This window comes from Hemitrygon akajei, chromosome 10 (genome assembly GCF_048418815.1).
Source record: "Hemitrygon akajei chromosome 10, sHemAka1.3, whole genome shotgun sequence".
Classification (NCBI taxonomy): domain Eukaryota; kingdom Metazoa; phylum Chordata; class Chondrichthyes; order Myliobatiformes; family Dasyatidae; genus Hemitrygon; species Hemitrygon akajei.
The window spans coordinates 118,001,467-118,021,774 of NC_133133.1; the positions used below are offsets into that span (position 1 = coordinate 118,001,467).

At 42.9% G+C, this 20,308-nt stretch overlaps 1 protein-coding gene across 2 annotated transcripts in view; it reads right to left on the reverse strand.

Annotated features, from left to right (window-relative positions):
* stab2 (stabilin 2) overlaps positions 1 to 20,308 on the reverse strand; it is a 191,852-nt gene that overhangs the window by 46,844 nt on the left and 124,700 nt on the right. For both annotated transcript variants that reach the window (XM_073058832.1, XM_073058831.1), the window contains exons 42-50: positions 18,521 to 18,646; positions 14,167 to 14,240; positions 12,468 to 12,539; positions 11,814 to 11,933; positions 11,645 to 11,692; positions 9,528 to 9,611; positions 9,299 to 9,445; positions 7,249 to 7,389; positions 1,986 to 2,045 (exon numbers count right to left, since the gene is read on the reverse strand). In XM_073058832.1, coding sequence (XP_072914933.1) covers positions 1,986 to 2,045; positions 7,249 to 7,389; positions 9,299 to 9,445; positions 9,528 to 9,611; positions 11,645 to 11,692; positions 11,814 to 11,933; positions 12,468 to 12,539; positions 14,167 to 14,240; positions 18,521 to 18,646 — 872 coding nt within the window. The remainder of the gene's footprint in view (positions 1 to 1,985; positions 2,046 to 7,248; positions 7,390 to 9,298; positions 9,446 to 9,527; positions 9,612 to 11,644; positions 11,693 to 11,813; positions 11,934 to 12,467; positions 12,540 to 14,166; positions 14,241 to 18,520; positions 18,647 to 20,308) is intronic.

Sequence of the window (20,308 nt, forward strand, 5' to 3'; positions counted from 1 at the left end):
TGTAAATATTCATTCCTTTTATCACCACTGTACCATGGCAACAAGGGATCTGAATTATAAAAAGAAAGCAGATGGACTGGGTATTTTTCCTGGAGCACAGGAGGCTGAGGAGAAACTTTAGAGATGCTTATAAAATCATGAGGGAAAAGAAGAGGAAAATCACAACAGTCTTCTCCCCGGGTGGGGGTGGGGGCACAAAATTAGAGTGCAGAGATTTAAAGAGAGAGATGACAGATTTAAGAGGCTCCTGATGGGCAGCTTTTTCACACAAGAGATTGCTGGGTGTATGGAATGAGCTGCCAGAGGAAGTTGAACGGTGGCACTCTACAACATTTAAAGAATATTTAGACAGTTACGTGGATAGGAACGGTGTGGAGGATATGTGCCAAATGCAGGCACATGTGCCTGTCTTCGATAGGCATATAAATAAAAACAAAATGGAAGGGAAGGGTTTAACCTTTCAGAAGGTTACAGGGTTGCCAGAACATTGTGCACTGAAGGGTCTGTACTGTGCTGTATGTTTTATGTTAAATGGGACTAGCTCAGTTAAACAACTTGTTTGGAATGGGTGAGTTGAGTGGAAGGTCCTGTTACAATGCTGCGTCACTCTATGACTTCAGCATGTACCATCTACAAAATACATTCATCATAGATCTGCCAATAAATTTCCTGATCCTGATGACCCCACATATCAAAATTTTGCAGCAGGTGGTTATATGTATTCAATATTTCAACAGTATTTCAGTACTATTGTAAATCTATTGTTTGATTAAGCATTCTTGTTCATTTAAATAAATAATTACAGGTTATATGTTAAAATACGTGAATTGCATACGTTATCACACTACCATGTGATAAGTGTCCATCTCGCTAAAGTAAACCCGAACTAAGACTCACATCTCTTGGGCTCCCATCTTTTATTCATACTAATTTTATGTTTTGGAAATAACAAAACATAACAGTAGATATAGAGACTGTGGATGCATCTTCCAAATTCGACAGAAGGTTATCCAGACTAGAAGGATAATCCTTCAATATAAGAAAGCTTAGAAAGCGTCTGTTGGCACATGACCAAGTGGTTAAGGCAGTGGTCTAGTAAGCTGAAGGTCGCTAGTTCACGCTGCCTTAGCTGAGGCTTGTTGTGTCCTTGAGCAAGGCACTTAACCACACATTGCTCTGTGACGACACCAGTGACAAGCTGTATCAGCCCTTGCCCTTCCCTTAGACAACATTGGTGGCGTGGAGAAGGGAGACTTGCAGCTTGGGCAACTGCCAATCTCCCATACAACCCTGCCCAGGCCTGCGCTCTGGAAATCTTCCAAAGTGCAAATCTATGGTCTCTCGAGACTAGCGATGCCTAGTAGACAGATAAAACTGTAGCGGAATTGACTTGACATCAGTAGAAAGGTACCTGGGAAAATTTTAATTGGAATTGGACTGAGTTAATATGGACATATGAAAGGGAAATCGTGCTTTTTTTTGTAGGGTTTAACTAGCAGGACAAGGGAGAAGTAAAGAAAATAGTGTATTTGAACATTCAAAAGACTCTCAATAAGAGGTAATTAAGCAGGTGCATAGGAATATTGCCATTTGCAAGTTTCCCTCTGGGATGCACACTATCCTGACTGGGAAATACATCACTGCTCCATTATTAGCCTGGGTTTGAACCCTGGAACGTCCTGCAATCTGCATGGTTCCAGAAGCCAGCTCAACACTAACTTCTCAAGCTTGTTGAGGGATGTCTATTAAATGCTGACGTGGAGAGTAATGCCCAGATCCCATGAAGGAACACAATACTTAGCAGGAGAAAATAAAGAGCACTGGGGAGCTTTGAAACTACCTGCATTGCTGGTTAGGAACAGTTCTTTCCCTTTCACTATGGGATTTCTGAATGGACAGTTAATCCATGTACACTACCTCACTTTTTTGGCTCTCTTTGCACTTAGTAATTTTCCAGGATATCTACGAGGATAAAGCTCGCTTACCTGCAAGAGATTAACAAAGATGGAGTATCCATTCTGGTCTGCTAATGTTGTCAAGTTGAGCTGTAGGGAGGAAAGTCATTGAAGATTTGTTATTAGAGGTGATTGTTCTCTTGTCGGGCATTGTGAAATGATGTGAGGTATGGTACTAACTTCATGGATCACGGAGATTTCTGACACAGAAAATGATCCTACAGCCAAGATGGTTGTAAAAGCTGTGTCCAGCCTGATCTCACTACCCACCTCTTGCCCCATCCCCTTGAATGTCACGTCCGTGGTCGTCCAAGTACTTGCCAATTGTGATGAGGTTTCTTCCACATTCTACATTCGGGAAGTGAGTTTCAGATCGCTAAGGTTTGCTGGGTAACAAGATCCTCTCATTTTCTCTTGTGTGTTACGGGTTAGGGTTAGTAAGTTGTGGGCATACTGTGCTGGCATCAGAAGCATGGTGGAAATTGCAAGCTACCCCAAGCACATCCTTTGACTGTGTTGGACATTGACGCAAAAGACATATTTCACTATATGTTTGGTTGTACATGTAATAAAGCTAATCTCTTTAGAATCTCATAACCTTCTTCCAAAAGCCTCCAGTTAGTGGCCTCTGTAATACTGTCTTTCACACCCGCGAAAACTTTATGAAAGTCAGTCTATGACTCCTAATGTGAGCAGGAGATCATTAGTGTACCTGTGTGGGTGTGGATGTTTATGTGTGCACACATGTAAGCACACATGTGCAGAAGCACGTGTATGCAATAGCGTTCATGAATACCAAGCAACACACACAACATGCTGGAGGAACTCAGCAGGTCAGGCAGGATCTATGGAGAGGAATAAACAGTCGACGTTTTGGGGCGAGATCCTTCATCGGGTTCCTCCAGCATCATATCCGGCATTCTAAAGGGGGAGGGTGAGTGGCCAGAAGACATGGCACATATTGGCACCAAAGACATAGGTAGGAAAGGTGAGGAAATCCTGGAGAGAGATTTTAGACAGCTGAAAAGCAGGACCTCTAGGCTAGCAATCTCTGGATTGCTGCCCATGCCACATGCCAGTGAGGATAAGAATAAGACGATTAGGCAGGTGAATGCGTGGCTGAGGGACGTGTTGCACCTGAACCTGGGGGGGGGGGGGGGGCAGGGAATCAATACCCCTACGGGCAGGTTTGCTAGAGTTGTGAGGATTTAATCTAATTCAGCAGGTGGGTGGGAACTGGAGTGATACAACTGAGGGTGGGGCAGTTATTTTACAAACAGAGGCAGTGTGGTGCGAACTACTGGCAAAGACAGGCTTGAAGATTGGGCAAAATTACAGTCCATGTAATGAGCTGCAATGTAAAAGGCAGACAAAATTGAAAAGGGGGAATTCAGGACTGAAGGTGTTAGATTTGGATACACACGTTATACGGAATAATGTAGATGAACTTGTAGCAAAATCACAGATTGGCAGGTATGGTGTTGTAGGCATCACTGAATCATGGCTGAAAGATTATAGCTGAGAGCTTAATGTCCATGGGTACACGTTGTATTGAAAGGACAGGCAGTTAAGCAGAGGGGGTAGAGAGGCTTTGTTGGTAAAAAATGAAATCAAATTATTAGAAAGAAGTGACATAGGATTGGAAGGAGTAGGGTTGTTGTGGGTCGAGCTAAGGAACTGCAAGGGCAAAAGAGCCCTGATGGGAGTTATAAGCAGGCCTCTGAACAGTAGCAAAGATGTGGTTTACAAATTACAATGGGAGATAGAAAATGCATGTCAAAAGGGCAATGTTACAGTAGTTATGGGGGTTTTCAATATGCAGGTAGCTTGGGAAAATCAGGTTGATGCTGGATCCCAAGAGGGGGAATTTCTAGAATGCCTATGAGATGGTTCAACCCATTAAGGGGTCAGCTATTCGGGATTGGGTGTGGTGTAATAAACAAACTTGATTGGAGAACTTAAGGTAAAGGAACTCTTAGGAGACAGTGATCATAATATGATAGAATTCACCCTGCAATTTAAGAAGAAGCTAAAGCCAGTATTACAGTGGAGTAAAGGGAATTACAGAGGCATGAGAAGTAGCTGGACAAAGTTGATTGGAAGTGGATACTAGCAGGGATGACGGCAGAGCACCAATGGCTGCAAATTCCGGGAGCAATTTTGAAGACATAGGATAGGTACAGGCCAGTGAAGAAGTAGTATTCTAAAGGCAGGATAATGCGACTGTGGCTGGTAAGAGAAGTGAAGGCCAACATTAAAACCAAAGAGAGGGCATATAATAGAGCAAAAATTAGTGGGAGGTTAGAGGATTGGAAAGCTTTTAAAAACCAACAGAAGGCAACTAGAAGGAAAAGATGGAATATGAAGGTAACCTAGCCAGTAATGTTAAAGAGAATACCAAAAATGTCTTCAGATATAATGAATAAAAGAGAGGTGAGAATAGATTTCGGACCACTGGGAAATGATGCTGGAGAGGTATTAATAGAGAACAAAGAAATGGCAGATGAACTGAAATATTTTGCATCAGTCTTCACTGTGGAAGAAACTAGCAGTATGCTGGAGGTTCAAAAGTGTTAGGGGTGAAAATGAGTGAAGTTGCCATTACTTGGGAGAAGGTGCTTAAGAAACTGAAAGGTCTGTAGGTAGATAAGTCATGTGAACCAGATGGACTACACTCCGAGGTTCTGAAGGAGGTGGCTGAAGAGATTGTGGAGGTATTAGTATTGATCTTTCGAGAATCAATCGATTCTGGCATAGTTCCAGAGGACTGGAAAATTGCAAACGTCACTGCACTCTTCAAGAAGGGAGAGAGGCAGAAGAAAGGAAATTACAGGCCAGTTAGTCTGACCTAACTGTTAGGAGTCAATTTTTAAGCATGTGGTTTTGGGTACTTGGAGGCACATGATAAAATAGGCTGTAGTCAGCATGGTTTACTTAAGGAAAAATCTTGCCTGACAAATCTGTTGGAATTCTTTGAAGAAATAACAAGCAAGATATGCAAAGGAGAATTGGTGAATTTTGCATATTTATATTTTCAGAAGGCCTTTGACAAGGTGCCATACAAGAAGCTGTTTACAAAGTTAAGAACCCATGGTAATAAAGGAAAGATACTAGCATGGGTAGAGCATTAGCTGATTGACAGGAGGCAAAGAGTGGGAATAAAGGGAGCCTTTTCTGGTTGGCTGTTCGTAACCAGAGGCTGTCGGTAACTAGTGGTGCTCCACAGAGGTTTGTGTTGGAGCCGATACTGTTTGCGTTTTATGTCAATGACTTGGTTGAAGGCATTGATGGTTTTGTGGCCAGATTTGCGGGTGATATAAAGATAGGTGGAGGGGCAGGTAGTTTGAGGAAGCAGAGAGGCTACAGAAGGACTTAAACAAATTAAGAGAATGGCCAAAGAATTGGCAGATGGAATACAATATTGGGAAGTGTATGGTCATGCACTTCGGTAGAAGAAATAAAAGCATAGACTATTTTCTAAATGGAGAGACAGTTCAAAAATCTGAGCTGCAAAGGGACATGGGAGACCTCGTGTAGGATTCATTTGCAGGTTGAGTCGGTGGTAAGCAAGGCAAATGCAGTGTTAGCATTTATTAGAATAAATAATTAGAATACAAAAGGATTAGAATACAAGAGCAAGGATGTAAAGCACTGGTGAGGCCTGTCCCCATGTGTGTGCATGAATGTCTGTGTGCTCAGTGGTTCCTGCTGAAGCTACATTGCCTAAACAATTTTAGGAATTAGAAGTTTTCCAAGTATAAAACCTGCATGCTTTCCAATACAGTGATTTTGGCATTGAAGGTAGTTGTAGAATTTGTTGCATTGAGCTCTGCCCTGTACATTTGTGTAATTTGTTGTGTTGAGTCTCTGCGCTGTACGTTTGTGTAATTTGTTGTGTTGAGTCTCTGCGCTGTACAGTTATGGATATCAGAGCAGCAAATGGAAAGTTAACACCTATTGCATCACAGTGACTTAACTTTCTACAATCATGTTCACATTTTAACATTACTGGAGTAAACAATCTCAAGGTATAATTTCCATTCTACATTGGCCATTATTATAACTAGATTTCCACTGCATAAATGGATGAGGGGCAGCGTGTGAATGGGAACACCACCACCAGCTTCCCCTGACTCCCCCCACTCTGACAGTGGTCGTTCCTTCATCACCCTCCCCAACAAGACAGTGGAAGCAGCATCACCATCCAGACTGCAATAATTCAAAGCAACAGCCCACCACCACCTCTCAAGGTCATTGTTAATTGGACGATAAATTCTGCCCATGCCATGGCAACCATGTTCTAAAAATGAACATGGATGATAGAAAAATGGAGGGCTATGTAGGAGGGAAGGGTTAGATTAATCTTGGAGTAGGTTAAAAGGTCGGCACAACATCATGGGCCAGATGGCCTGCTGTGTTCTATGTTCTGTGTCTTTAAGTTGTGGATGCTGTATAATTGTAGTTGAATGTTAATATCCTAGTTGTTTCTATTTAGTACATTTATATCTGGGTTAATTTAAAATATCTTCAAAATAACTGGGTTGAACTGAAAACTTGCATGTTAGTACATTCGAAGATTGAACGTTACAGCACAGTACAGGCTGTTCAATCCAAAATATTGTGCCAACCTTTAATCCCTTAGCCCTCCATTTTTCTATCATCCCTGTGCCTATCTAAGAGTCTCTTAAATGTCCCTAATATACCTGCCTCTACCACCAGCCCTGGCAAGCATGTTCCACACATGCACCACTCCGTGTTTTTTTTAAAAAACTTACCCCCAACATCCCTCCTATAATTTACTCCAATCACCTTAAAATTCTGCCCCCTCATATTCGCTATTTCTGCCCTGGAGAAAAAGCCTCTTAGCTGTCCACTTGATCTACGGTATACTTCATCATCTTGTACTCCTCTATCAAGTCACTTCTCAGCCTCCTTCGCTCCTAGTAGAAAAACCCTAGCTCGCTCACCCTATCCTCATAAGACATGCTCTCCTTAGTATATAACACACAATATTTCTAGCTGCAGTCTTAGTCCAAATAACCATTGATGCAACGTTTGGTGACTTTGTTGTTGTTAGTCAGGAGATGTTCCAGAGTTCTGTCTGCAAAACAGTCCAAACTGGTCTAGGTATAACACCAAAGATCACGGCAAAGACTAATCTATAAAATAATCCTGATAATTACTTGCAGACCCGAATCCCACCCACCTTTTGCATTTTACACTGCATGGATCAGATACAACTAAAATTTGCCAGAACTAACATTGGGTTAATGTTGAAAATTGCAATCCTTACTTGGCTGGAACCTTGACTATCCTTGGGAAGAGCAATTATGTTTTGAGGAACAAGTATCTTGTCGATAAAGTGAACCACTCCGTTGGCATTGGTAATATCACTCTGTATGACCTTGGCTTTCTTGTTTAGAATCAAGATGTTCTGTCAGTTAAAAGATAGGAATTAATAATAATTAAAAATTATAGTTATCAAAGATAAAGAATATAACTCAACATATCATACATCCTTGATTATTATTTACAAATATGAGGTAAAATTTCCCACTATCATTTAGAAATTAAGTAAATTTCCCCACTATTATTCATAAAAATGAGCAACAATACTAGCATGGATAGAAGACTGGCTGAGCGGTGTGAGGCAAAGAGCAGGAATAAAGGTGGCCATTTCTGGGTGGCCGTTGCTGACTAATGGTGTTCCACAGGAGTCAGTGTCCGAACCACTTCTTTTCATGTTATATGTCAACGTCGTGGATGATGGAATTGATGGCTTTGTGGCCAGGTTTGCAGACAACACAAAGATAGGTGGAGGGGCAGGTAGTGTTGAGGAAGCAGGGAGTCTGCAGAGGGACAGCCAGATTGGGAGAATGGGCAAAGCAGCGGCAGATGGAATATAGTGTAGGGAACTGTATGGTCATGCATTTTGGTATAAGGAATAGAGGCATAGACTATTTTCTAAATGGGCAGAAGATTGGAAAATCAGAGGTGCAAAGGAACTTGACAGACCTTGTGCAGGGTTCCCTATAGGTTAACTTGCAGATTGAATTGGTGGTAAGGTCGGCAAATGCAATGTTAGCATTAATTTCAAGAGGATTAGAATACAAAAGTAAGGATGTGATGCTGAGGCTTTATAAAACATTGGTTAGGCAACACTTGGAGTGTTATGAGCAGTTTACTATGAAAAAATGTGCTGGCATCGGAGAGGATCCAGAGGAGGTTCACGAGAATGATTCCTGAATGAATGGGTTAATGTCTGAGGAGTGTTTAATGGCACTGGGCTTGTGGGCCTGTACTCGCTGGAGATTAGAAGAATGCATGGGATCTAATTGAACCCTACTGAATATTGTGGAGCTTAAATAGAATGGATTTGAAGAGGGTGTTTCCTACAGTGGGGGAGTCTAGGACCAGAGGGCACAGCTTCAGAAAAGAAGAGTATCCCTTTAAAACAGAGATGAGGAATTTCTTCAGCCAGAAGGTGGTGAATCTGTGGAATTCACTGCCATGGATGGCTGTGGAGTCCAAGTTACTGAGTATATTTAAAGCAGAGGTTGATAGGTTCTTTATTAGTAAGGGTATCAAAGGTTCCAGGGAGAAGGCAGGTTCACTCTATCTAAACCTTTCAATATTAGTAGGTTTCAATGAGATCTCCCCTCTCCCCCCCCCCATCATTCTGCTAAACTCCAGTGAGTGCAGACCCAGAGCTATCAAATGCTCCTCATATGTTAACCCTTTCAATCCTGGGACCATTCTCATAAAACTGCTCTGTATACTCTTTGATGCCAGTACATCCTTCCTTAGATATGGGATGCCACAACAATGAAATAATTGACCTAAATAATTGGCTGTACTATTCCTCGAAAAGTACCGCAAAGCACGACAGGACCGATGATCCGCCTGATGAATGTCTCTGCTGGCACTTCTGACAATGTGGCACTCAAGCATTGCATGTTGAGTTTGATTTATTGTTTGTAATTTAGAGAGCCAGCATAGTAACAGGCCCTTCCGGCCCAACGAGCCTGTGCAGCCCAATTACACCCGCGTGACCAATTAACCTACTGACCTGTATGCTTTTGGAAAGTGGTGAGGAAACTGGTAAAACGTACAGATTCCTGACAGACGGTGGCAGAATTGAACCCGGGTCGCCAGCATTGTAATAGTGTATTGTTAATCGCTACGTTACTGAGCCCCCCGGAGACGAGGGATCTGATTCCTCTAACAAATTGTCCACAGAGTCACAGACATTTATTTCACTTTACCCCTCCACAATTAGTCTCAGTAGTAAGACACAGTTTATACAGTTTGTTCTCATGTATTTTTACCACTTTGTTCCTCACATTGTTATTGGATAACTGGATGGTTTCTCCTTGAAGGGAGGTGATCCTCTTCAAACTGATTAGCTGGTTGTGCAGCAGCTGGTTACACGCCACAATGTGGTAACGGAGAATCTGGGCCATTTGTCCTTTTGACATCCATTCTGATATCTAAAGATTGCAGGTAGCAGTGAGCCGAGTGCTCATAGAAATATGACTCAAATGGTTTGCTTTGGAAAATGATTCTGCCTACCCGGGTCTCGTTTTTGAAAGCATCGTTACTGGGGATGAAGACAGTAAAAGGTCCTTGGCTTCCGAGTGCGGTCACACTGTGCATCTGTGAGTACAGAAGTGTAAAAACAAACTGCTTCATCTCAAATGACCACAGAACAGTGATGAATAAAACAAAATATCAGTGCCGAACCTCCTTACATTCCCAGTTTTTAGCGCTGACGATTTACAGTACTGTGCAAATGTCACATATAGCTAGGACACCTAAGACTTTTGCACTGTACGGCATTTCTCAACGTGGAGCAGGGAGCGAGTTTCTAAATCTGGCGGGATGTTGGGAATGGCGAGGGTGGAATGCCACGGGAGGGGTGTGGGATCGGTGGCAGAAAAAGCATTACCGGGGCAATGTGCAAACGAAGGCAAATTGCAAATAAAAGATAATACTGACAACATGAGCTGTAAGGAGCCTTTGAAAGTGAGTCTGTACGTCATAGAATCAGTTGAAAGTTGTAGTGAATGAAGTTATCCTTGCCAGTTCAGCAGCCTGATGGTCATACGGTAATACCTGTTCCCGGACCACAAGTGACTGGGGACATTTCTGCCTCTGTTTCTGGTCCATGGGGATGATTTTGGATGTAATTACACTTCATGCTTTCCCCAGGGATTCATGTTTCTATTGGTTATTCACCCTTTTTGCTCTGTCAAAGTTAACCAGGGAAATGGGCCCTTTGGACCAAACTAATCATATTGACCAAGTTGTCAGATGGTGATGAGGAGGCAAACAGGAGTGAGATAGGTCAGCTGGTTGAGTGGTGTCGCAACAAAGACCGTGCACTCAACATCATTAAGACCAAGGTATTGATTGTGGAATCAAGGGAACACACACCAGTCCTCACCTGGGTGTCAACATCTCTGAAGGTCTATACTGGGCCAACATGTTGATGCAATATGATGAAGGCCCAACAGTGGCTATATTTCATTAGGAGTTTGAGGAGACTTGCTATGCTACCAAAGACTGGCAAATGTCTACAGATGTACCACGGAGAGTATGCTAACTGGTTGCATCACTGTCTGGTATGGTGGGGCCAGTGCACAGGATTGGAAAAAGCTGCAGAGAGTTGCAAACTTCACCAGTTCCATCATGGGCACCAGGCTCCCCAGCATCGAGGACACCTTCAAATGGTGACGCCTCAAAAAGACAGCAAAGGACAATGTTGTAATTGTCCTCACCTCTACATGTATCCTGTTTCATATACCCATCCCTTCTGTGTAAAAAGTTGCCCTGCAGATCCCTTTTAAATCTTTTCCCCCTCACCTTTAAACTCGTGGTGTCCCATTTTAGACTCCCCTACCTCGGGGAAAAGACTGTGACCATACAAGTTGTCTATGCCCCTCATGATTTTGTAAGCCTCTACATGGTCACCCATAAACCTCCTGTGCTGCAAGGAAAAATGTTCCTAGCCTATCGAGTCTCTCCTTGTAATTCAGTCCCTCCAGTCCCGGTAACATCCATGTGAAACACATACAAAATGCCAGAGCAACTCAGCAAGTCAGGAAGAATCTGTGGAGGAGAACACACAGCCAAAGTTTCAGCCTTGATGAAGGGTCTTGGCACAAAACTTCAACTGTTTCTACTTTAGAAGCTGCCTGACCTACTGTTCCTCCAACATTCTGAGTGTGTTGTTCAAGATTTTCAGCATCTTGAGAATTGCCTGTGTTTAACTATGTTAAACTTATTTTGCATCCTTTTCAGCTTAATGGCAATCATCCCCATAGCTGGCTCAATGTTTTAGGAGTGTTTTTATACACTTAGTACTGATCCTCCATGTCCTTTTAGTCAGTAAGTACTGAAGCAAAGTACTCATTAAGTACCTCACTTACATTCTCTGCGTCCAAGCAAATGCTCCCCACCTTTATCCCTGAGTGGTCCCATAATTGTTCATTCAGAAATCTGATGGCAAAGGGGCATAGAATAATGGAGCACTACAGCACAGAAACAGGCCCCCAAGTCCATCTGGTCCATGCCAAACCATTACTGTGTGTTCTGGTCTTCCAGAGATTTTGGATTTTGCCTGAGAGCTATCACTTCCATACGTCACTATTAAATTCTTCTGCTTCCTTCAGGCAGGTCACTTTTACCTGGAGGTGGTGAACAAATTGGGATGAGGCGGTATTCCAGAACATCTCCTGGAAGGGAAGAGTGAGAGATCTCTGTTGAGGGGTTGGATTGTGCAGGCAACCAGAACTGAAAACGTTCATAGCACAATTTTCTAAATTGAGCAATTAATGTCACTATCACTGAACACACCTTGTATATGGTTCCTTTGCATGTTATTCCATCGCCAACATAAGTTGCCAAACAACTACACGATCGCTTGTTTGGTCCCGTGTGATTACATTTGGCAAATGCACTGCAACCTCCATTGTCCTGAAATAAGAGTTACAGAGTCATAGATACAGCACAGAAACAGGCCCTTCAGCCCATCTAGTCCATGCTAATCTATTATTCTGCTTAGTCCCATCGACCTGCACCTAGGCTATATCCCTCTCATTCATGTACCTATCCAACGTTCTCTTAAGTGTTGCTATTGAGGCTGCAACCATTACTTCTGCTGGCAGCTCGTTCCACACTCTCACTACCCTCTGAGTGAAGGCATTCCCCCTCAGGTTACTCTTAAACATTTCAGCTTTCTCCCTCAACCCACAGCCTCTAGTTCTAGACTCACCAAACTGCAGCGGAAAATTCTTGCTTGCGTTTGTACCGATATACCTTTGTCAAATCTCCCCCATTCTCCTACACTCCGGGGGAATAAAGTCCTAATCTATTCATCCATTCCCTCAAATTGTGGCATCATTCTTGTAAACTAATGGATCAAAAATGCTCACTTATTGTTCTAAGCTTCTGGCCAATTAGTAACTCAGGTTACTTTAAGGCACAATAAGCACCGACACTCATACTCACCACCCAGCAAGGATTAATTGGTTTGCATGTCTTCCCATCGCCTTTGTAGTTAAGTAAACAATTGCACGCTGCCTAACAACACCAAGTAGAATGAATCAGTCAAAAAGTCAGAAGTAAAAATAAACAAGGTTAATAATTATGGAACAAAAATTGAGTAAATAAGTACAGAAAAAGTCTGTTAGTCTACCATACATACCAACCAGCAAAACCTTAATCACAATAGGAACACTGTCACAATTTTGATCACTTATGGATTTTCCTTGATTGAATTGTTTCATTCTTATAAAAATGTGTACATGATATTGATGCACCATCAATAACTCTCGGAGACGGGAGGCGAATGATAGGCTTTTATTAGCTGCAAAAGTGACCACAACATCCTGGAGACTGAGGGAGGAGCAGTGCCTCCAATCGCCTTTATACAGGGGTGTGTGGGAGGAGCCACAGGAGCAGTTAGCAGAGGGGCGTATCCAGACAGGTATACACATAGTTTGCCACAGATATGTATTTGATTTATGTTTTTTTCTTGTGAATGCTACAAGTTTTTCATCGCACCTGTACGCACATGCACTTGTCCAGATGACAATACAGTAACTCAACTTTGACTCCGTGGAGCCAGACCATTTCCTAGATTTAAAATAATATTACAAAATTTTTAATCAACTTTAATTTAGATGTTACATGTAAAAGATACACTTTCCAGTGTACACATATAGGTTTAAAGGGAGCACAAGTTAGCAAGACAGCGATAAGATCCAAGGTGGTATGTAAAACAGAACCAGGTGAATTTGAAGGGGCAGGAAATGGGACCCTGGTGATCGAAAGGAAGTGCAGGAACTGGAGGTGCAGTGAGTCAGAGAGAAGATGGTAATCGGCACTCGGTGTTCCAGAGGACAGAACAGCAGGACTTCCCAATACACAGACAATGGCTTTTCAAAGTTCAAACTTCAAAATACATTTATTATCAAAGAACGTTCTGTACATGTCAGCAATTACTACCCCGAGATTCATTTACTTGCAGAATGGTGAAATGCAGTCGAAACAATGAAAAACTACACACAAACACAAAGACTGGCAAGCAACCACTATGTAAAAGAAAACAACTGTGCAAATACAAAAATAATTAATAAACAAGCAATCAAATAAATAATACTGATAGCACGAGTTGTGGAGTCCTTGAAAGTGAGTCCATAGGTTGTGTTCAGTGATCAGTTTAGAGCTGCAGTGAATTAAGTTATCCACATTGATTCAGGAGCTTGAAGGTTGAAGGGTAAAACCCTGTTAGTGAGGGTCCTGATGCTCTTACCGCCTTCCTGATCGAGCAAGAGGGCATGGCCTGGATGGTGGGGGTCCTTGATGATTGCTGCTGCTTTTTGTGGCCTTGCTCTTTGCGGTGTTAGCAAGCATAGGCTTAATGGTTGGTGGACTAGATGAGAGATAAAGAAAGCACCTTTTTCTACCCAAGGACTGGCCTCAGAGGGGATCTCACTGCCGAGCGAGTGCTGGAGACAGAAATCCTCAGCACATTTTAAAACGTAACCTATAATCTGCTTAAAAGGATCCATATGATCGGACATTTCCAACTGGCATGGTCAAATACAAATGGAGGACTGACAAAACACATGTCGTGGAATGAGTTAGCTTTTGTATGTGACAATTGGATGTGAACTGGGGGGTCTGAGGAGTTACTTTGGCCTACCTGGTTTGGCCCAGTTTGCGTGCATTCAGCGTTGGCATGACATCCTCCATTATCCTTCAGGCAAGGGTTAATTTCTTAGGGAACACAAAGGAACATACAGAAACCTTGTATCAGCTTGTAATCTGAAACTTATTGGAACTGTCATCGCCAATTAAATGAACACTTGTATCCTCATTCACACTTTAGTTATTGACCAGCCATTTCTAACCATAAATATTGACCATTAATAAATTGTGATGTTCAAATTCCTTATTTGCATGATCAATCACCATTCATAATGAAGGTGTTAAAAGTCAATAGAAACTACAAGTTAACAAATGAAGCTACTTTGTGGTTAGTAAAGTAATTGTTCCCTAGTTGGTGTGTATGTTCCTTGCATTCTTTGATTACATCCTTGTCTCTGTTTGCCAAGTGTTTCCAGTCCCTTGAAATGCAAACAGAAGCTCAAAGACCTTTCTTGCCTGGGCAGACTGCACACTATCTAAGCTGTTTTTGCCTGGACATTACCTTAACCCATGCCTTGCTGCAACTTCCAGAGTCAATAGCATTGTGATATTGTTATTGAATTAGCAGTCTAGAGGTCCTGGACTCACCGTCCAAAGGAAGGAGGTAAAATCCTTGTGTAATCGTTTGGAGTTTTAAATTGAATAATACAAAATAAAAAGATCTGTCCACAAGCCACCAGCATGTTACCTAAAGAAATACACCTGCCTTCCCTTTCTTGTCTGATCTCAGTGTCATTTAAGATCTCCTGAATCAGTTGAAGTATCCCAGAGCCTACCCACTTCAGGGACAACTAGGGAAAGTTAATAAATTCTGTCAGGAATATGAAGTTCTTCCAGCTACCATGGAGCAGGATGTATAGAAGTCTGAAGGTCCACAACACCAGCTTCTAGTACAGCCAAATCCCTCCAACTATTCGGCTCCTGGCTAATCGGCACAACCCTAATCACTATAGTTCAGCAGCGCTATGATATTCTGATCATGTTTCATTAAAATGGTCTTATGGACTTTTTAAAAAAGAGTAATACAGCACAGAAATGGGCTCTTCAGCCCATCTAGGTAGGTATGTTTATTTCCAGATAGTGGACGATTTACTTCCACGCTGCTCTGACGTATTGGGAAATCGGGTACTTGGCAAGTTACAGCAGCCTTCTGCCAGGTGAGTTGTTTTTTTTAAAGAGATCACCAGCTCTTAACGGGGGCCGGCTGGATTTGAACTCGGGACCTCTTGCCCCGAAGTCCAGCACTGATGCCACTACACCACCAGCCGGCTCACAGCCCTTCTAGTTTGTGCCAAATTATTATTCTGCCTCATCCCATCAATTTACACGAGGATGATAGCCCTCCATTCCACTCATATCAACATCTAAATTTCTCTTAAATGCTGAAATCAAACCCACTTCCACTGACAGCTCCTTCCACACTCTCACCACCCGCTGAATGAATTATATTTCCCCTGAAAACATTTCACCTTTCACCCCTAACCCATGACCTCTAATTCTGGTCTCACCCAACCTCAGTGGAAAAAGCCTGCCTGTATTTACCCTCTCTATACCCTTCATAGTTTTGTATCAGAATCAGGTTTATTATCACCGGCATGTGACGTGAAATCTGTTAACTTAGCAGCAGCGGTTCAATGCAATACATAATCTAGCAGAGAAAATAATAATAATAATTAATAAAATAAAACATAATAAATAAACAAGTAAATCAATTACATATATTCAATAGATTTTTAAAAAATGTACAAAAACAGAAATATTGTATATATTTTTTTTAAAAAGTGAGGTAGTGTCTAAAGCTTCAATGTCCATTTAGGAATCGGATGGCAGAGGGGAAGAAGCTGTTCCTGAATCACTGAGTGTGTGCCTTCAGGCTTCTGTATTTCCTGCCTGATGGTAACAGAGAGTAAAGGGCATGCCCTGGGTGCTGGAGGTCCTTAATAATGGACACTGCCTTTCTGAGACACCACACCGTAAAGAAGCTAGATTTACAGCCTTCTGTAGCTTCTTTCGGTGTTGTCCAGCAGCCCCTCCTTACATGAGAGTGATGCAGCCTGTCAGAATGCTCTCATTGGTACAACTATAGAAGTTTTTGAGCATATTTGTTGACATGCCAAATCTTTTCAAACTCCTAATAGCCACTGTCTTGTCTTCTTTATAACTACATCGATATGTTGGGACCAGGTTAGATCCTCAGAGATCTTGACACCCAGGAACTTGAAGCTGCTCACTCTGTCCACTTCTGATCCCTCTGTGAGGATTGGTATGTGTTCCTTCGTCTTACCCTTCCTGAAGTCCACAACTAGTGCTCTTGTCTTACTGACATTGAGTGCCAGGTTGTTGCTGCGGCACCATGCCACTGGTTGGTATATCTCACTCCTGTATACCCTCGCATCATCACCTGAGATTCTACCAATAATGGTTGTGTCATCAACAGACCTATAGATGGTATTTGAACTATGCCTAGCCACACAGACACGTGTACATGGAGAGCAGAGCAGTGAACTAAGCACACACCCCTGAGGTGCACCAGTGTTGATCGTCAGCCAGGAGGATATGTTATCACCAATCCACACAGACTGTGGTCTTCCAGTTAGGAAGTCGAGGATCCAGTTGCAGAGGAAGGTACAGAGGCCCAGATTCTGCAGCTTCTCAATCAGGAGTGTGGGAATGATGGTGTTAAATGCTGAGCTATAGTCGATGAACAGCATCCTGATGTAGGTGTTTGTGTTGTCCAGGTAGTCTAAAGCCTTGTGGAGAGCTATTGAGATTGCACCCTCCATTGACTTATTGTGGCAATAGGCAAATTACGATGGGTCCAGGTTCTTGCTGGGCAGGAGTTCAGTCTAGTCATGACCAACCTCTCAAAGCATTTCATCACTGTCGATGTGAGTGCTACCGGGCGATAGTCATGAAGGCAGCCCACATTATTCTTCTTGGGCACTGGTATAATTGTTGCCTTTTTGAAGCAAGTTGGAATTTCCACCCATAGCAGTGAGCGGTTGAAAATGTCCTTAAATACTCCCGCTAGTTGGTTGGCACAGGTTTTCAGAGCATTACCAGGTACTCCATCGGGACCTTCTGCCTTGTGAGAGTTCACTCTCTTTAAAATTTCTCTATCAAATCTCCCCTCATTCTCCTATGCTCCAGGGAATAAAGTCCTAACCTATTCAACCTTTCCCTTAACTCGGATCCTCAAGTCCTGAAACATCCTTGGGAACGTTCTCAGTGCTCTGTCAATTATATTGAGCATAGTGGTTAGCACCACATTTAACAGTAATCGGAAGATCGGGGTCAATTCCAGCTGCTGTCTGTAAGGATTTTGAATGTTCTCCCTGTGACAATGTGAGTTTCCTCTGGGTGCTGTCATGTTCCAAAGACGTATGGGTTAGGGTTAGTAAGCTGGGGTGGGGGTGGGGGGGGGGGTTGCTACGTTGGTGCTGGAAGTGTGGTGGCACTTCTGGGCTGCCCTGGCTCAGTCCTCAGAAAAGGTTGGTCGTTGATACAAATGACACATTTCACTGTGTGCTTCACTGCACATGTGACAAATAAAACTAATCTTCATCTTTCTTTAAATGATGCTTGTAGAGTGTCTTCTTCATCCAATGCACATCCCTAGTGCACACCAGTGTTGGAATGGGATTGGTGTAGGTTATGGAGACTAGTAGCACAGCTGGTAGAGCTGTGCTCTGAAACCCAGTGACCTGAGCTCAATCCTGCCCTTGGATGCTGTCTGTGTGGAGTTTGTGTGATCTCCCTGTGACCAGTTGGGATTCTTCAAGGTGCTCTGGTTTCCTCCCGCATCCCAAGATAAGTGAGTTGGTGGGTTAATCAGACACTGTAAATTGGCCCTCGAGTACAGTAGAGTGGCGGAGTATGGGCAACTTGGTGCGATTATAGGGAAAATGGAATTTCTCTCGAAACTGTCATCGACTCAAAGGGCTGAAGTGGTTTCCTCTATGCCATGATGAAAGCAAGTGAAAACCGGTGAAAGCCTGAGGTTTTGGATTCTGCGGGTGACAGCTGATAAAGACTAGAGGCTCCAGAAGCAGCTAAAATGGAGGGTGGAGACCCACAGAGTGGCCGAGAATGTGATCAAAGACTCCAGGACCGCAGACCATCTCGCCAGTTCCTGTTAAAGCTAGACATGTAGACACAGGGATTTCACTGTATATTAGGAATATTAAAAGTAAAAATATAATCTGTTATATTACATATAGTGGAATACTAGAAAGAAAATATAAAAGGAAAGTTGCAATTGTTAGTACTAATTAAAATGCAGAGTGGGCTGGTGTTCTTAGAACTATAACACGAACTGAAGATATTTTTAGATAATGTGCTGTTCTTACCAATACAAACGAGTCCATCACCAGTGTATCCTGCCTGGCAGATGCATTGTCTTTGTCCTGGGATGGTCTTCTTACAGTCTGCATTTATTGAGCAGCCCCCATTGTCTGTCTCACAGGCGTCCACAGCTATGGTAAACAGGTCAGAGATTTCATTGTAACATTAACTGATAATGAACAGGGCGGTGGTAACTACTTACTGTTCCTCAAAGTTCAAGGTACATTTATTATCAAAGTATGCATATATTATAGAACTTTGAGATTCGTCTCCTTACAGGCAGCCACAAAACAAGTACCCAAAAGAACTGATAAAAAGACCCAATCTGCAGAGAGAAAATTAAGCAACTTGTGCAAATGATAAAAGTAAACAAATAACATTCAGAATAAAAGTACATTCAAAGCCCGGAGCAGCTGGATCAGACCTCAGTTCAACGCAGAGCCAGCTAATCGTCGTGGAGCCCTCAGACACGGAGCCCAGAGCAGCCAAAGCAGGCCACAGCTTCAGCCTCAGTTCAGTGTAGAGCCAGGAAAACGTTGCAGAACAGCCTGACCCTTGCCTTTTTTCTTGACACCCTGCCTTTTCAATCCATCTGGCCAGGTGGTTAAATCATCCAAACCTCAGCTAGTTCTTTGCATTAGGAGCTGGGATCTGTCACGTTAATATGCTCCGGGCCTGGACCCCGCTGCCACTTTTCCACCTGTACCAGACCTGTCCAAGTTGGCCTGGCACTTAGATTGAGCAAACCTCACTCTGTTTAGGTTGTCTCCTTCTACCTTAGGCCACAAACTTCTCAATCACCCCTGCTATGGATACTTTCTGGAGGTCCAAGATCCGTATGCTCCACGACCGCTGGACTAAGTGTGTAAATGTAGGAGGGGACCATGTTGAAAAATAAATACGCTAGGTTTTCTAAAATGGACTCCTTCTACCTTTGGCCATGAACTTAACAATCACCTCTTGTATATAAATAAAAAACACAAAATGCTGGCAGAACTCAGCAGGCCAGACAGCATCTATGGGAGGAGGTAGTGACGACATTTCGGGCCGAAACCCACCCTCCTGATGAAGGGTTTCGGCCCGAAATGTCGTCACTACCTCCTCCCATAGATGCTGTCTGATCTGCTGAGTTCTGCCAGCATTTTGTGTTTTTTATTTATTTCCAGCATCTGCAGATTCACTCGTGTTACCTCTCGTATATTACTGACAAAATAGTAATTTGACAAAACTTGCAATTGTTAGTACTAATAAAAAAATATAACAGTGTGAACTGGTTGTTTTCAGAACAATTAAATGAATGGATAATATGTTTACATTATCCCAGGATAATGGTTACATTGGCGGGTCTGCTATAAGACTCTTACTCGTCAGGGTAAGCAGTGTCCTCATATTATAACTCACCTTGCTGAATCAGAAGTCATTTGGTGTGGGGCAGGAACTTCACCGATTGGAAATGCATGCATATTTAACACTGGACCAACAGGCTGTATTTTTTTCTTTCATATAGTTATAGAGACGAGGCATAGAGGTTTTGCTGCTGCTCACTGCGCAGAACCTACTCTCTCCTTGGCATTACAGGGGCTGCAAAGAGAAGAGTCATCAGGACTGTCACAGAGGCTGCTGAGTGAGCCTCCTGATGGCTCCGGATCGAGGAGCGTGACTCGTGGATCAATGCCACTGGGATCGGCCCTGGCTAGGGCATTCGGGTGAGGGTGTCTGATGTTGAAAGCCCCAAAACTCATGATGACCCCAGGTTACGTCATTGATGTGTCCCAGTGCATCCTGGGATGTAC